Here is a 17,752-nt window from a genome sequence, read left to right as displayed (position 1 = left end):
AGTAATCACCTGTTTCTAGAAGCTTGCAGAAAAAAAAAAAAAAAACCAAAATCAAAAGACGTGCCATGGCATAAAACTGAGGTTACAATTTAGAGAATCTCCCCTCCTTCTTCATTAGTTTCTCCTCTTACTCTCCATAACAATCCACATGGTACAAAAAAAAAAAAAAAACAAAAACAACTCCTTCCAAAAATCTTATTTCTGACAGTAAAATACAACTGGACTGACAATGATAATTTACCTGTTCAAACTGAGAGGCAGCTATATGATTTTTTGTTTAGAGTGGTTGGAGTCCTGTCTCAATATGCTCTCCCATGTTAGATTCCACTGAAAGTTTTGAGTCAAAGAAACTGACAAGCTACTGTTAAAGCAGGAAAAATTACACCTTCAACTTCAGTTGTGTCAGGATATTTTGAAAAAAAAACATTTCATATCAGCCTTGTTGATAAAGGGCTTCAACAGCAGAACAGATGCATCTTTCCACCGTGCATGTTCAATTTTCAGATGCATTAAGTTTTGATTGTTCAAGCTGCTTCATTGGAAAATGTTGCATTATCATCATGGCATTTGTTTGATTTTAAAAACTTGCCAACATCAGATGGAATTTCCAATTCCACTCCTCTCACTTTAAGGAAATGCAGGAAAGCTTATAAGCATGGAAGCATAAAAACACAGTAAAAGTAAAGGAAATCACAAACACACCTACAACAGAAGAAAGACTCCTGAGTAAATATGAAATTTTTGTTTCTAAAACAAATTGTTCAAAATAATAAAATTATGAGGCTTCCAAGTCTTAAATAAGTAGGGTACTTTTGTACTATGTTCAAATGTCTCTTACTCATCTTTTAAATTATCTTCTACTAACCTCATATGCAGGGTGAAAATTTTAATCAATATATGCATAAATAAATTTTATAAAATAAATACGTAACCATGCTCAAAATTGTTGTTTTGATGAGGAGTAAACATTCAGTAAACAATAATCAAAGTAAAAGGTAAAATCATCGGGCTTTGCAAAAGTGGTTAATGAAAACACAGGGTAAAAATTTTAGAGACCTTTAATCATGTTCTATTGTTCAAAACATCTTAGGATTACTAGTAATGTTTTTGAAACTTAGAGAGCAATAAAATAAGAGAATGAGGCATAGTGAAGTACTGTCAACTGAACAGTGGATACTTATTTAATTCCCTTCTACTACTGGAACTTAAAAAAAATAAAAGAACATTCAGTAAACTCAATGGGAATTTCATGCAAATATAGCACAGCATATGGTCAGAGTACGTTACCATGCCATTTCTTTTACTCTATGCTCATTAGATAAATATGGCAGAATACAATTTGCAGTTTATTCCAAATCACTTGTTAAGGGAACACTGCAGAACAAGTAATTAGTTATCCCATTTTATCATAAATCAGGATATGCTGTATTAAGGAGATAGTTTCTCAACTTCATGGAAGTAATATTTGTGTAAACAATATTATGTTCCTCTGATACATTATTTAAATAAAAGCATTACTGCACTGATGCCAACTGCAGTAGCTAGGAACTCAGAAAATGTTCTTCCTAAAACCTATGAAATTATCTTGAGAAATTAGTATTTCTCTCCCTTCTCAAAGATGAGTGTTTCTCAGACCAAAACCAATAACAAATCTACCCCAAACAGGAATAAATTAATAGTACTAGTGTCTAGAACATTTAGCTGAAAAACACAGAACCTTTTCACCTGAGTACATCACATACTTTTGGGACATAAGACACTACCAGGACTCATTTTGTCTCAGACATATCCATTACATGGTGGAAAGCAGACAATATTTTGTCTTAAGCATGGGACTAAATCTGAAGAAAAACTGTTAATTCAGGAAGACTGGGTTAAACTGACCTGATACTAAGCCTAATCTAAAAATTAAGTCTTGTATGCATCCGCTATACTAGCATTATGAAGTAAATAAACATGCAAACAGAAAGAAGAAGCAGTTATTTGTCACCCATTAAAAAACAAGTATAGAAATCCTAATTGAGCACTGCAATGATCTGATTCACTCAGAGAAGTTACAAAGGCAAAATTGCTTTCATCAGTAACAATACATTACCTCCAAACTCCACACCTAAAATTAAGTGCTTAGGAAAGTCTTCCAAATGCTGTGTTCTGAGGAAGGACATTATACAAGCACTAAATCAAGACAGCTAGTATGGAAAATGGAAAATGGAGATTTCTTTTTACAGTAAGCTATAAAATTCAGTTCAGTCAGACACAGGATCTGAGAAAGCAATAATAAAGTCATGCTGTAAATCACTAAAAAAACTTTTTTTAAAAAACTAGCTATAATACTTTGGAGTAGAAACACTGAATATGGAGATTCTCCTCATAAAGTGTTCTTTGCACGTAAGTTTTATATAATTGAGATACAGAGAAACAGTTTGCTTGGAATTTGAATGCAGTGAATAGCCATGATATAATGAGATGCAAGTATGATTTACATTTGTAATTAATTTTCCTTCATCACCCACACTGTCACTTGTTATGATAATGTGAATCTTAACCTTAATGAGAAATTTCATACAACCTTGATAAAAGGTACTGCAAATAACAAATAACATTCTTTTTATTTTGTTTTTTTTTCAACAAATAATCTCTTCTACACTCTCAAAACTCTCAACCCTTCTGCTAATGAAGTTTCCATCTACAACAGAGATTTTTAGAGACTCATTTATATGTCATATTTTTAGTGAGGATTTTGCTAGTCTGTGTAATACAAAATGATAGTGCTCTTCAGCAATTGTTCTTACCTTTTTTTTTTAAGGTAGCTTTTCTGAAGACTTTTTTAAGATGCAAGTTCCTCAATAAAATCGCGTATGCATTCCTTTACAAAGTTTGTGAATTAACACAAAAAGTTATTAAACATTCTCACAATATTTTTGAAATGTAATTTAAAAATCAACACATAAAATTTTCCAAGATTTCCAGAAACTTTGCAGGCAACACCCTACAAATACATACATATAGTATTAAATTGGGCCCAGTGTCTTAAAACAGCATCTACCATCTCAGAGACAACAAAACACAATCTAATTTCATACATGAATGATGGATACAATTTAACAACCTGTAAAATTCTAAAAATTAGAATTGGATTTTTTTACAATACTCTATTTTACCGAATATAAGTTTATTTCATTAATATGTATCTTCTCAAATTTAACAAGGGCCATATTTCCTTCAAGATGTATCATCATCTCATGCTCTGTCTCATATCTACTAGAAAAGAGCAAGTCCACTGGAAACCAAGAAAAATGTAATACTTGATACTCCATGAAATGAAAATGCATAAGAATAATTGCTTTCTCAGCAATCCCAAACTACAGGGACATACCACACAACAGGAATAACTGCTCATCATTTTGGTAAACAGGTAATAAATTACATGGTTTATATATTAAAGATTTTATGTTTACAAGAAGTAGCATTCTCCAGAGAGCTCCCTATTCTAAGAAGGCTATTATTCTAATTTCTAGAAAACAGAGACTTCCTTCCTGAATACAGTGATTTAGTTATTTCAGCGAGGAAATCATTCCATCCTATTTGGGCATTCACAAGATCCACTCATTTTTTAAGGAGTATTGCATATACTGCTTTGGAAAACACAAAACACAAGTATCATAGTGGTGTACTACTATACCAGATTTACTTTACCTTCATGATCTTAAATTAATTTTTTTTTGTCACATACCAAACCATACTGCACTATATAGGGCATTCAACACCTCAAAGTTTCATTAATGTCGGTCTGCTAATCAAGTAAGCCAATTCTCATGGTTAACAGCAAAACTCTACTCATTCAACCAGGTCTGCTTTTACCCTCTTCCATTCCCAAAGGTAGAGATCCCAACTCTGCAAGAACTGCTAAAAAAATTTTAGTCTAGAACTTATATGAACCCAATGAGATAAAGACCCACAGGGTTCTGCAGTCCCATGCTGCTGTGCTCCTTCACTAGATTCAATTTGTGCAGATTGCACAGCCTCACACAAATTGACAAGCCTAACTACTGAACCTCATATTCAGGAGAACTACACCATAAAATCATCAATACAGGACCTAAATCAACTCCCATCCAAAACAGTTCAAGAATCTTTTTGTGTTAATAAGTTGGATAAGAATACCTCCAAAAATACTGCAATAAAAATCCAACAATAGTTAGCGAATTCAAAAAAAAAAAAAAAAAAAAAAAAAAAAAATCACACCTTGCCATGTCTGTCATGGCATACAGTGCAAAAAAATAGACTTCAATTCCTCATTATTACCCATCAGCTCTTACTGACTTCTTCTACTTTTAAAAATGAGGGTTTGTATTTAAATAATTTTCCTTAATTTTAAGGGACCATTTTTTGGAAAGTATTTAAGAAACTGCATGTGCAAAAGAGCTGAAATAAAATCTAGGGCAGTTAGGCACCAAGCAGTCTAAAAAATCCCATATGGCTGCTGTCTGCAAGTCTTGGTACCTAAATATATTCAAAATTCTGGTTTTGAGGATATATTCTCTTTAAATCAGTGGCTTAAAAATGCTTAAATAAATTGTTCATTTTAAAAGCTTCAAAAAATTAGTAAAAATTAGTGTGAAGGCACAACTTCAGTCTTGCAATGTCTTTAAGAACAGTGTTTAAGAAAATTCACATAGCAATAATGCATTTATGTTTACATTTGGAAATGTGTGTGCAAGGATAAATGAACAAGCACACATTTCATTCAAGTCAGTACTGCACTACACCAAAATCTTACTTTGATTCCACTTAAGATTACCCACAGGCTATGGGTTGGAAACATAAAAAACATGGACATGCAAACTAGCTGCTTTCATTCCATTTTTTTCTAATCCAGTTTACTATGCAAGGCACAAGTAAAAGCATACAAAAGATGATTCCCACCTATTTAATAAATGCAGACAAATATTGGCCTTGATTGCAGCAATTTTATTGGAAAGTTCATTTCACCAGAAAGTGTGCAAGACAGAACGAGAGAAAGGCAAATGCGAAGGGAAAAGTGTATACAACTTGGGCATAAGTGAATCAACAAACATAACCCTAGAATTAAAATCTTTGGAATAAAGAATAATAATCCTCCAAGTAAATATGACTTCACTAGCACTGAATTTCCCCAATTGGGCATTTTGTGTGTATATATATATATATATATATATATATATATATATATATATATATATACACATAAAATTATTAGGCACACACTTCCCATGTTCTTTGCCCCCAAAAGCAGAGCTGACAATGGTGACAGCAGAGTGTGTAATTAGTTTTTATTGTTCCCCTGGCAGCCATAGCTCTGCAAGGACCCCTTGCCTTTTCCATTGTAAATGTTATGGAAAAATACACTAATGACAGGCATTTAATTATGGGCACAGCGACCACGATGGGAGCTGTGCCAAAAGTGATTGGCAGCTTTGGAAACCAGATATTCACAGCAATGGTTCTTTTTCTATCATACCTTGTAATCCAGATTACTGAAGATGTAAGTTTTTTAAAACATCTTTTCTAAGGTCTTGGTTGCTGTCTAGAGATATAATTATTAATTACCACAAACAGAAAGAAACCAACAGAAAAAATCAACAACATCTTTAATTTTTTTTGTTAATAGCATGAAGCTTTTTGAAAGAGGTCTATGCACTGACAATGCCATCAACATAAAAGAATTCTCCATTGACTCCAGCATATAGTTAAGTTTTTAAAAATTATACATAGCTAGAAACAAAGAGATGCTATGTCCTCTAAATATATCTTTAGTCAGTATTTAAAATAAACTGTTCCACATTCAGCTGTAGTTGCTGAGGTGCTTTTTCACCTGATTAATTAGCAATTGGGAGACATGGTTTTTGGCAGCTTTTGTATCCCTATTATTTCTTTTGGTTTGGCACAAAAACTCCCTTTTGGGAGCATCAGAATTTGTAATGTACCCCACTTAGTGATGGATCACTAATTTTTAATAAATTCAGTCCCAAGAGAACTGCAAAATTATGTAAAAGTGTATTGGAGCAATAACTGTAAACAAATAATAAATAAATAAATAAATACATGGGCCAGGGGTAAGAGCTGTTGCAGTACATAAAATATTAGGTCTTTCCAGACTATACATGGAAAACCTATCCAAGAGAACACACGTAATCTTAAGACATTGGTCTGAATTGGCTTTTAACTGCTTGATCCAAATCTCTGCCTTTACCTTTAAAAAGCAACTAGCTAATGTGGATGCAAAATTTCCTTGAAGAATGCTATATCTGAATGTTCCTTCATGGTTTCTCATCCCTCCCCCACGACCAGATGAATGAAATTACTCTGTGAAACAGATTTCTATGAAGAATGACCACACAATTCTGGACCAAATGGTTCTAAGTCTATGTAGCAGTCACAAATCCCTGGCTAAGCCGAACAAAGCAACATTATTCCAAAGTGGTAAGTTTGGGAATATAAAAGTGAAGCTGTCTGGCTCTAAAGTGGTAACTTACAAATAGCTGCAGAATCGCAGTTGGCTGTCCATCCCCCATCCAGCTGGCTCTCATATCAGTGACTTCAAAAATGCAGTTTGCCATTATGGTGGCTTAAGGCACTTTGTGTGCCAGTGCAATGACCATGCTGTGTGTGTGTGTCAGAAGGTCAATACTTTCAAATTCCAGAGTCTCTCTTTATTCCTTCTTTTCTGGAGACAATAGGAAAGAGAGCAGGATTGATAGGTCCTACTTTGTTAACTTCTGCTCACCAAATGCCCTGCCTGTATGAATACATAACTATTTTTTGAAAAATCAGATTAGACATCAAATAAAGTGGGAGGGGTTGCAGGGAGGAGAACCCCAATCATCAAAAAACCCAATGCAGCTGTTTTTCCTGCTCATTAACAGCATTAATTGGTAAATTTTCTTGCAACCACTTTTAACAATTGCAGGAGACAAGCATCTTTAAAGCTGCTAGAAGTCCTTACCTAGTGCTGATGAATTAGTATTGAAGACTGACAAATGTGCTACAATAAGCATCATTAAAATTAGCAGTAAGTAAAATAAAATATTTGCTTTTTGTGTCTCCTCAGAGAAAAAAAATCTGTATTTTACTTATACAGCACTACAAAAGCAACAAAATATTTGACATTAAGAGATTTGGGAGATTGTTTTTGTTTATTTTTGATTAAAAGAGTTAGAATGTATTCAGCTCCAGTTTCAAAGACACAGGCTGAGAAAAGATACACAAATTTATTTACAAATTTGAAACAAATTCAAACTAAAAATTAAAACAAAAAATCCTATGTACATTAATAGCATTATAATAACAATAATATTTATATATTTTTTAGCAAGTCCCTGTGTGATAAGATAATATGATTTGAATGTCTTTAAAGAGAAGGAAATTCTCCTGAATTGTAAAACAAATATGAAAAATACTACTTTGAAATCCACAAAACTAAAAAAGGTAGTGCTTCATTGCTACCAATCCGGGAACAGCTGCAGTGCTCAGCTACTACTGATGAACAATTCACACCGTGTGAACATGCCTGCTACTGTCAGTATCCACCCACAAGCAAGAAAAACTAAGTAATTTCAGGGAGGAAGTATTATATTATTTTAATTAATAAAGAAGGTCAATGCTCCATGGCAAACATTAATTATGGCACAAAATATATTCTGTCAAAACATGCATCCTTTTAAATGTCATGAGTCCAAATTTCATCTTTCAGAATGAAGCAAATGCGTTTTAGCAGAGGGTGACCAGCATCAAAGTAAAGGTATCTCATACTCTTTTTTTCTTTTGCCTCACCCGGTGATTCATAAACAAATAATTTCTTCTCTACACACTGCACCATTTAATCACTATAATCAAAATCTAACGGTGGTGCCTATCAAATAAGAAGATTCTTCAAAAGACTGATGAAAACAAAAAATAAAGTTGCTCAGTGATAAACGTAAAATAAGATTTTTTTACTGCAGTTACTACTGTTGAACAGTTTACTATGCTGATCTAATGATGAAAAATAAAATGAACATGAAAAATAACTTACTTACAGGTTCTGTGTGTCTAAGGTCCTTTTTCCACGCAATATGTCAGCATGGATAGGAAAATTCTTCCGCTAGATTACAATGCAAGTGACAATAAGAATTGTAATTTTCAAGTAAAAATTGCAGAACCTAAAGAATTTGTTTTAATTGGTATTAGCAATTCAAGCAGAACTTGCTAATTAACAGGACACTTGTGCATCTTCTTGTTAGCTGATTTTTCTTTTGCCAGCATTTTTACTGATCGTGCATTTAAAAAGAAAAAGGCCATAAAGCTCTTTGCATGCCAGTTAACAGAATACGGACACCAAACTATATACCTAGATTTTGCAGAAGTCTAAAATAAATTCATTTCCTTCCTAAAACTAGAATCTAACAATGTATTTTCATCAATGTCAATAGCAGAATATGAAGGATATTTCCCCAGATTAAATATATATACATATATATTGGGGTGTATTTTTCTTTTGCTGTATTTTTCTGGCATTCTATGGTGGAGAAATACAATCTCAATCCTCGCAGAACAGTGGGGGTTCTCTCATACACATATTTTCACGTACTTCATTTTAACTCAAACTATTTTCTAAAATGTATGGGAATAGGAATTTGTGCTTTTGTAATGTAAAAATGTAGGCTCAGTTTCCTAAAAAAGAGGATTTCAGATATCTATACATGTTTGCACACTGTAAAATAATACCCTTTAAATGAGCTCAATCATAATCTAGCTTGGAGAGACTACAATGAAAAGGCAGAGTGCAAAAATGCAAAGAAGACTCCTAATGTGTGAATGATTCTATTCTTTCATTCAGCTGTGCTGAAGTACCTTACAGTAAGGCTTCCCCATAACAACTGTAATACCATCAGAATGCAATTACAATAACTTATCTGTTTACTTCAAACCAAACGTTTTCATTTCATTACGTTGGTGTGCTGCTGACTGACTAAATTTTAAGCGCAAGTGCAACAAAAACTTAAACAAAACAGGGCCCTTTATTCTCAAAAGTGAATTAGACGATTCACTTTATTTTTAATTAATCATGAGACTCAAGATTTTTTTTTAAAAAAACAATGCTCAGAACTGGGTAGCAGAGCAAAGAATATTTATTGGTAGAAAATTGCAGATCTAAAATACTTCCAATTGTATTGAAAAAGAAATAAATTGAAAAGCAGTAACCCAAAGCAATGGAGGCGTGTCTCAAAGGCATGGACAAACTACTGTCTATTAATTTCATCAGCAAAGGTTGTGTCTTTGTTTGCATCTTCTCTCAGCTGTTCCCAATGACCAGCCTTCTTTATGTGTTTTCTTGATAGTCTAGTATTTCAACAATGTTGCAGTCCTCTACCCAGCAACAGACTGGTGTTGGAAGAAGTCACAAGACACTCAAATAAGCTAGGAGAGCTCTCAAAGCACACTCATGTAATTCTTCTCTGCTTCATTTTACATTGCTGTGCCCAAGTGCTAACTTATCTACCTGCCCACCTACTGACCCCAGAACTACCAGCATGTGAAGAAACAGCAAACTGGGAAGATGGCCAAGAACTAAAACACAGAATCTACAAATAATTCCCTTATTACTGATTTGAACTTTAACACAAAATACCTTAGCTGGAAAATTAGACCTGGAAATTTGATGGAAATCCCATTCATTTTCTAAACACTAAAGAGTTCAATTTGAAAAAATAATTTTCAGATTTTTTCCCTCACACAATATTCATGATACACTGTACACCACATCACCACCAAATTACACACTTAAATGCATACATACACACACATGTATACATATATGCAAGTATATATATACAAACATTGAAATACATATATATTCTCATTACATATGCCATCTACATCACATATGCCTGTCTATATGAATGCAATGACCATGACTCCTGAAGAACTAATTGCATTCATTCATTTTTTCAGCCCAGCATGAAGCTGGTAGATTGCTGGGGTCATAGCAACAGGGGAGAGAAAAGAAGGCTCATCTTTATCTGTCCCTCTCAAAAAGCATATAGGGCTAGAAGAAAGAATGTGATGAAGTGTCCTGACTACATGCACTCGGAAAAGATTTAATAAGAAGCATTTCATGAAGATCAGGTACCACTTAATAAGGTGCCTTTCATACAAGGGTGGAGGCTAGTGGAACTATTATTCTTTGTGCAGTTTTTCCATAGAAGGTTTCAAACTGTTTCAAATACCCACTTTTAAAATAAACACCAACGTTCTTTTGGAGACACAAGGTGTTAATGAAACTATTAAAAGCAGGGAAAGTAGGTGTAAAGAATTGACAGCTCTACTACTGATCTTTTAATTACAAGGAACCAGTCAGAGATTTCTTCAGCTCTCAGAGCAAGCTGGTGGATAAAATGCTGTCAAAATGCAAGCTATGCTTATATATATGCATAATATATATATACAAGGATGTGTATGTATACCCCAAGTATTTAGGCTCCTATGCTTCCCTTGATATATGAAACTTATACATAATACCAACATCAAAGTAAACACTTTGGCTTTACCCTTCTTCATCCACAATTTCCTAGTTTTTTTAACATGTGTAACTGCTTTCTTCCTATTCCAGCCATTTCTGTATGGTTTCCCTCAACTCTGTACACAGGCAGAACTATATCTATATAGGAAACAAAAAAAAAAAAAAAAAAAAGACAAACTAAGCAAAAAACTAGACACATGACCTCAGCACATACAACTAGCATGCTATGGTGAAATCCACAAACTCATAAAAGATGGCAAAACACTCAGACATCCATCCAGCCCGTGAGTGTGCTCCAAGAAGTGCCAGGTGTGCATGAGCTGCCACATCCAGAGCTTCTCAAAACTAGGTCTGTGAATTTGGCTGGCCCAAGGAAGCACTTAAGCACACATCTATCCACCCACACAACCACTGCAGTACTTAGGTGTGTAAGGATTGAGTTCAAAGAAGTGAGACGCTTTTCTGAAACAGGTCCTAAATACTCAGCTACAAAATCCACACAGGCTGAGAAATCCAGGTTGTGAAATTCCAGTCTATGCATAGAATTTTCAAAAGTATCCACTCATTTTCCCCAAATATCTAAAAAAAAATCCTCTAGCAACACTGACCAAATTGTGGTATCCAGTTTAATTATGGAAAATCACCAGTCGAAGTTGAAATTACTTTTCAATACCTAAATTCTCTAACTGCCATCTCAAGTCCTGATTTTATCCACATAAACACACAAAGAGAAAATATATAATTATTATAATATATATATATAAAATAATATATAAATAATATACAATAATTATTCTAAGGATTTGGTGTACCATTTTCTTGTATAAAATGCAGCCAAACCCAGTAATACTCCTAATAAAAAATATTTGCTTTTGTGGGACTAGAAGCTATGGCCTCTATGTATGACCAGAAACTAGACTTGCAAATCAAGTGTTTTTAGCCACCCTGAAACTAACTAACAATTTATGAAGCTACATAACCTGACACTGAAACAACTTACATGGAAATATCTAAATAGAAACCACAATCTTAAAGCATAATCCTGGCAAGCAGAAAAATGTAGCAACAATTAAAACAAGTAGTTCAGCTTGAACTGTGACAAGATTAAGAACAGTAGCAGGCATGACGCAGGTAGACCGCTTCAAAATTTGGCCCTGGTATACTACATTTGGTCTGAATTCTAATTAAAAGGACACTACTAATCAAGATTAAATTAATATGCTCCATTCCAAAACTGAGCATTGTATTGAGAATAATATTCCTTGATGATAATAGTTTGCAGTCCCATATAAGAAAACATATATGCAAAGAGTGCTGAAAGACTAATGCACTTTAAGGTGACAGAATTTGTGTTCACATAATTCTAAGCCTACATAAATAAACAAATAAAAGAAATCACATTTTTGAGCTTACTTGAGGATTCATTTCCAATCAAAAAAGAAAAGAAAAGGAAGAAGAAAAAGAAAAAGAAAAAGAAAAAGAAAAAGAAAAAGAAAAAGAAAAAGAAAAAGAAAAAGAAAAAGAAAAAGAAAAAGAAAGGACTAAAAAATTATTTTATTTATACTTCAACATTTTAATACCTAACCCAGAATTGGACTACAGCATTTATAGAAGGTGTATGCTGATAATTAAATATGAAAGAAAAATATGGCATGACAATACTTTTAACATTTCCAAGAACTGACTTTGACTCTGTAAAAACAAAAAACTTTGTTACTCGTACATGCTGAAAATAATGAGCATACACTTTCTAATTGTTCTAGCAGAACTTTGGCAACTAACAAAGCAATGTAATATGAATTTTTCTAATAGACTCCCATGACTTTTTATTTACCAAATATTGTTCACACCAGGAGCACTTATCAATTGGGTCACTCAACACTTTGCTAATGTGTCTTTCAATGAGAATGAAATCTTTACATATTTCAGAAAGTTGCTGGAGTCTAATACTAATAAAAATTAAACCATCAAATCTGAAGGAAGGACAATCATTATCAAATTCTTCAAAGTTTAAATGAAAACTTAATTTAAAGTGCCTTTATCATTATTAATATGATCAATATTTCTTTCTTTTAAAGGAGTTAATTAGTTCTATGCAAGTTTGTTAATTCTGAATAAATACAATAAAGAAGTAAGCTAGATCACAATGATAGTATTTGTATTTATAGAATGACAGTATTTTTTGTCCTCTAATTTCAAACACTTATCACCAACTAAGCTTCTACATGTGTTCATCTCCTGAGTCTGGCTCTAGATGAAGATAAATCACTGCAAAGTTATTCCTGCAACATTGTTAAACGCTCTAAAAATTTTGATATCCAAAGACAATTTTTCCTTCAACTCAGGTTCTGATGAAAACAATTCAAAAGAGAAGTGCTTTCTTTTCTTTGGGTCTCTCCCACCTACCATTCAGGTGTTTGCCTGTTTTACTGTAATGCTCGTGTTACTTAGAAAGCACACACAAACTGGCATGCTGTATAAAACAGAGAAGAGTTGCATCTGCACCCTGCTCTTTCTCATATTTTTAACTCACAAATAAACGGGGTATGTCCAAATAGCTACATTCACTGTGAGAGAGCAGTATTTTAAGACAAGCAATGTTTGGTTTTAAAACAAAAGGTTTAGAAACATCTTAAAATTAACTCTTCCTCTACTGTTTGGAAGAATAACAAAACTAAGTTTTCTTTGCAGTCTGCTGATGTTAGATGTTGGATTAATAAGAGATTACATTAACAGTATTTATGTGTGATTTAACTTATTTGAATCCTTGTAAATATAATTCAGTGTATAATGCCTATGGACTAGGTAAGTACTGTTTGTACCTTCAGCTGTCTTTACCTACGTACAATTAAGATCACATAAGACAACAGAAGTGAAAAATCTTGAATCTAAGGTTATTTTTTAAGTATTTTAACTGTTATGCTAGCATTTAGTCAAATCTATTTCTTTCAATGATCCTCCTTTCGCCCAGTGGGATTTGAGAATATAATTTCATTTTTTTCCTAGCAGTTACATTTCATTTTGCATAACAACAGAAATAAAAATTCTGATTTTTAGAGGCAAGCAATTTTTCGGGACATATGTTCTCTGATGGGTGATGTGAGGTCTAACTTTTCATCTTATTTACTCTGAGCAGTTTTTTTTCAAGTAACACATGTAGAAAGAGGAAAATGTAGAGAGAGGCATTTCAACTCATAGATATTCAACATACCCAAACATGATGGTTTCTGTTTCTTCATCTCAAGTTTTTTGCACCAGTTATTTATTGCTGGGGCGTTGAGATCAGGAGCACAGTAATAAAGTGCTGGACAGACTAGCTAACCCTGGGCAGTTGAAAATTCTGCCTGTTAACTTCTGCATTACCTATTTTAAACCTGGCTCTGGAATACCAAGCAGTGGAATTTTCTGCAGGCAACAGAGATCTATTAAAAAGCATGACCTGTGACAAAAATCAATGCGCTAATCTCAAGCCAAACAGCAGAAACAGAAGCATAAAAAAGAGATAACGTAAGACAAAACGTCCCCAAATTTACTTAGACTAGCCTGACAGGTTTATAAACAAAACAAAACAAAACAAAACAAAACAAAACAAAACAAAAAAAAAAAAAAAAAAAAAAAAAAAAAAAAAAAAAAAGGTAAGCCTGCTACGGGCACTTTGACAAGTCAAAAATATTATTTAACACCCAGATGACTTTTTACCTAAACACATGGATACCATTTAGAGAAGGACTGAAATTTTCTGATGCTAAACATGAGGGAAAACTCCGGAAAAAAAGATACAATTAAATGAAACCTCCTTTGCCAGGGATGAACTCCACTCATAGCCTGGTGCTAGGAACCCTCCAGCGCTAGGGGAGCGCGGCGACTGTGCCAGCACCACTCGGCCCCGACTGCGGGGACGCCGGCAATGCGCCGTCCTCCGTCCGGCGGAACCGGCAGATCCCGGCCCGGGACGACGTACCTACCTCGCTTCCTCATCTCCAGCCCGCCCGGGAGAACCCCCGCCGGGCGAGCAGCGCAGAGCACGACCGGGCAAATACGCCCCTGACAACCACCTCACCCGGGGTGCCGCGGAGGCTCCCTGCTACAGGCGGGCACCACGCCCGCCAAAAGAGCCCTTCGGGGCACCACCGGGGGCCCGCTACCTGTGCCCCTCATCACTCTCGAGCTCCCGGAGCAGGGTTGGCAGTAGACACGGGCTGCCCCGTGGCGAAGGGCGCCCATGTCCCCCGCCGGGAGCGCATCCATCTGGCTCCTGCGGGCCGGCGGCGGCCAATCCCGGGGAAGCCTTGAAGGGAAAGGATAGAGGAGAGGGGAAAATCACCCCCGCCACCCGCCGCACCATCCCTGGCTGCAGCCCTGAACCTCCGTAAAAGAAAAGTTTTCGTCTTTTCTTGCAGCTGGTCTCTCAACACGAGCCTCCTGCGCCGTAGCGCCGCTGTGCGCCCGCCCGCCGATCCCCTGCCCGATGCCCGCCCGCGGCCGCCCCGCGTACCTGGGGTTGGAGCTGTTCCAGTATACGGCGTAGCGGTCGGCCACCGCCTTGGCGCCGGGCTCCTGCCCGCGCACGCACACCCACAGCGCCGCGGCCGCCAGCAGCAGCATCTCCACGTGCGGCATCGCGCCCGGCCGGCGGCGCGGCGAGGCGGGATGCGGGAAAAATAAAGAAAAAAAAAAAAAAAAAAAGGAACTGGGAAGAAGGCAGGCGGAACCGAGCCGGGCCGCGGAAGTTCTGGGATAAATGAATAAAAAACGAAGCACGGAGGCGGTGGGCTCCGCGACGTGCCGCGCCGCAAAGAGCAGAGGGCGCCTGGCGCCGCAGACGAGGGCGATCCGCGGCCCTTTAGGAAGCCTCACCCCGGCAGGGGGTGGTGGCGGCCGAGACGGGTGGCGGCGGTAAGCGGCGGACGGTTCTCATTCACCGGGAATTCCGCACGGAGCCCACGGCACGACATACACCGGCCCACCGACGCGGCGGGCGGGCGAGAGCAGCGCTTCCTCCGCCCCCTGCGAGCGGCCCCAGCGGCGCTGACGGCCGGAGTGTGCGGGGATGGAAGGAGCTAACGAGCAGGAGACGGGGGAGAAGAGCAGGGAGGAGGAGAAGGAGATCTTTCCCCTGGAAGTCCACGGGAGGTCCTGGCAATATATTAAAGGCCGCCGGCTGGGAGCGGGAGGAGAAGTACCCGCAGATGTCAAAGCACAAAGTTTGTGTCTTCCTTTCTGGCCCTCCGCTCCCTGCAAATGAGCAACAAACAAAAACAGGAAAAAAAAAAAAAAAAGGTGGGGCGGAGGGGAAGAGGGGGGAAGAAGCAAAAGCCCTGAGGAGTTTGCTTGCTGCGCTGATGGAGTTGAGAAGCCTGTTCTGCAGCACGGAGAGTCTTGAAGGAGACTTTGTGGAGTGGTTTTCTTGTCCTTCCTGTTCCTGGGCGGTGGATGCACCAAGGACGGAGGAACAGCAAAGGGGAGGGAAAAAAAAAAAAAAAAAAAAAAAAAAAAAAAAAAAAAAAAAAAAAAAAAAACGCGGGGGGGCAGGAAAAAAAAGAACGGCCAATCCAAGAAATATAGCGGCGTGGAAACCAAGGAGATGAAAGAAAAAAAAAATTGTTTTATGAGAGGGCGTGGACAAAAGCAAAATCTCGGAGAAGTGCAAAATCAAGCCTGCAAACTCCTCTGGTGATGTTGGTCTTGGCTGGCCTCTCCTGCTCGGGAAACGAATGGAGTGATACGGCGATGTGCGGAAATCTCCTGATTCAGCCTCCCGGAGCCTCTCTGAGATAAAGCAGGGTCCAGTCCCGTGAACATCAACTTCTGCGGAAGGACAAAACAGTTTGAAGAATCAGGGAGGAGATGAGAGTAAAAGAATCCACCCCTCAGATGACTACATAGGGAGATCGGAAAAAAAAAAACAACCACCCGAGATCTTGTCGGTCTTGCCCAACAGCTGCTCCCCTTTTTCCTCTGAAGCAGCAGCAAGAACAGCAAGGAAAAATATACCACGCCAGCAGGGAAATAAATAAACTTGAATGCAGCGGCAGGCAGGGAGGGATCGTAAAGAACGACGAGGATTGGAGGGGCAAAAGTCAGTTTGGAAAAAAAAAATGCTTTATGGGAGGAAAAAAATCTTTAAACAGGCACGCCCCCTTTTGCAATGACCGGTCCCTTCACTGCGTGTAAATCCGACATCAGCAACCTGGAAAAGCTAGGAGCCTGGCGTGCTGAGCTGTCTCTGTGCATGCGTGTGTGCGACAGGCAGCCGCAGAGATATATACGCGGTATGGCGAGGTACGCACGTACACACACACACAGACACACACACACACACAGACACACACAGAGCACGCATACATACATGCACACGCGAGGGTCCGATCTGGCGCGGGTGTGCGTGAGGGATGAAGACGAGGAGGAGGTGCAGGCAGCCAGCTCGAAACACGGGCGCCGCTGCTTAATCATGTGGGATTTTTGCATGCAGTTTGCTTTGGAAAGGGGGGGATTTACCGACGCAGCCAGTAAGGACACAGCCTGCAGTTTGCTTACAGATTCCCTTTTTTTTAACCTTTTTTTTTTTTTTTTTTTTAATACACCTCGACCTGATTGGCTTGCAACATGAGAAGGGAGGCGTCGTTCCGGGCTTCTCCTCCTCCATGCAAAAAAAAAATACTCAATCCCACCTTCTGGAAACCTGACTAATTGAATTACTAAGAACTCGGAGTGGTTCCTGTGCAGCCTTACTGCTAAAGGTAACCATTTCAACGCCAGATGCTGTGAAAGGCATTGCGTGGGACCCGCTTGTGGACGAGTTTCCGCCTGCCAGGAAAAACACTGTGCCAGAAAAATTCCATTGAAACAGCAAACTCCTTCCCCGCGTTCCCCCGCGGCGGGGCTCGGCACCCACGCCCCGGGCGACGCCGCGGCAGCGCCGGCCCCGCATAGCGCAGCGCTGCGGGACCCGGCGGGGCGCGGGCAGACCTTCCGCAGCCGCGGAGGGGGCTCCGCTCCGCCACCCGCCGCCGGCGGGGCATGGTGGGCGCCGGGCCGGCGTTCTGCCGCCAAATGCCCAGGGGTGCGCGGAGGGGGTGCGGCGCAGGCAGGTAAGCGGCTTCCGCGGGCAGGTCGGGACCGGAGCCACCTCCCGCCTCTCCCGCCCGCCGGCGTTGCCAGGGTGACGGCAGCCAGCGCTGCGTCCGTCCCGTCCCATCCAGTTCCGTGCCT

The 17,752-nt window shown here is 38.4% G+C and overlaps 2 protein-coding genes across 2 annotated transcripts in view; both read right to left on the bottom strand.

Annotated features, from left to right (window-relative positions):
- EFNA5 (ephrin A5) overlaps positions 1-15,215 on the bottom strand; it is a 204,459-nt gene extending 189,244 nt beyond the window's left edge. The window contains exon 1 of the mRNA XM_068176631.1: positions 15,036-15,215. Coding sequence (XP_068032732.1) covers positions 15,036-15,160 — 125 coding nt within the window. The 5' untranslated portion in view covers positions 15,161-15,215. The remainder of the gene's footprint in view (positions 1-15,035) is intronic.
- A 155-nt stretch (positions 15,216-15,370) lies between these two features.
- LOC137465349 (uncharacterized) lies at positions 15,371-16,993 on the bottom strand. The gene is made up of 3 exons (XM_068177367.1): positions 16,890-16,993; positions 16,451-16,641; positions 15,371-16,348 (listed from the first exon to the last, which is right to left on the bottom strand). Exons 1-3 carry the CDS (start codon positions 16,991-16,993, stop codon positions 15,459-15,461), a joined length of 1,185 nt encoding a protein of 394 aa, XP_068033468.1. The 3' UTR covers positions 15,371-15,458.
- Positions 16,994-17,752: the final 759 nt, after the last annotated feature.

This window comes from Anomalospiza imberbis, chromosome Z (assembly GCF_031753505.1).
Source record: "Anomalospiza imberbis isolate Cuckoo-Finch-1a 21T00152 chromosome Z, ASM3175350v1, whole genome shotgun sequence".
NCBI classification, from domain to species: Eukaryota; Metazoa; Chordata; class Aves; order Passeriformes; family Viduidae; genus Anomalospiza; species Anomalospiza imberbis.
The sequence above is the reverse complement of the archived record's forward strand: the minus strand, read 5'-3'. Positions and strand labels throughout refer to the sequence as shown.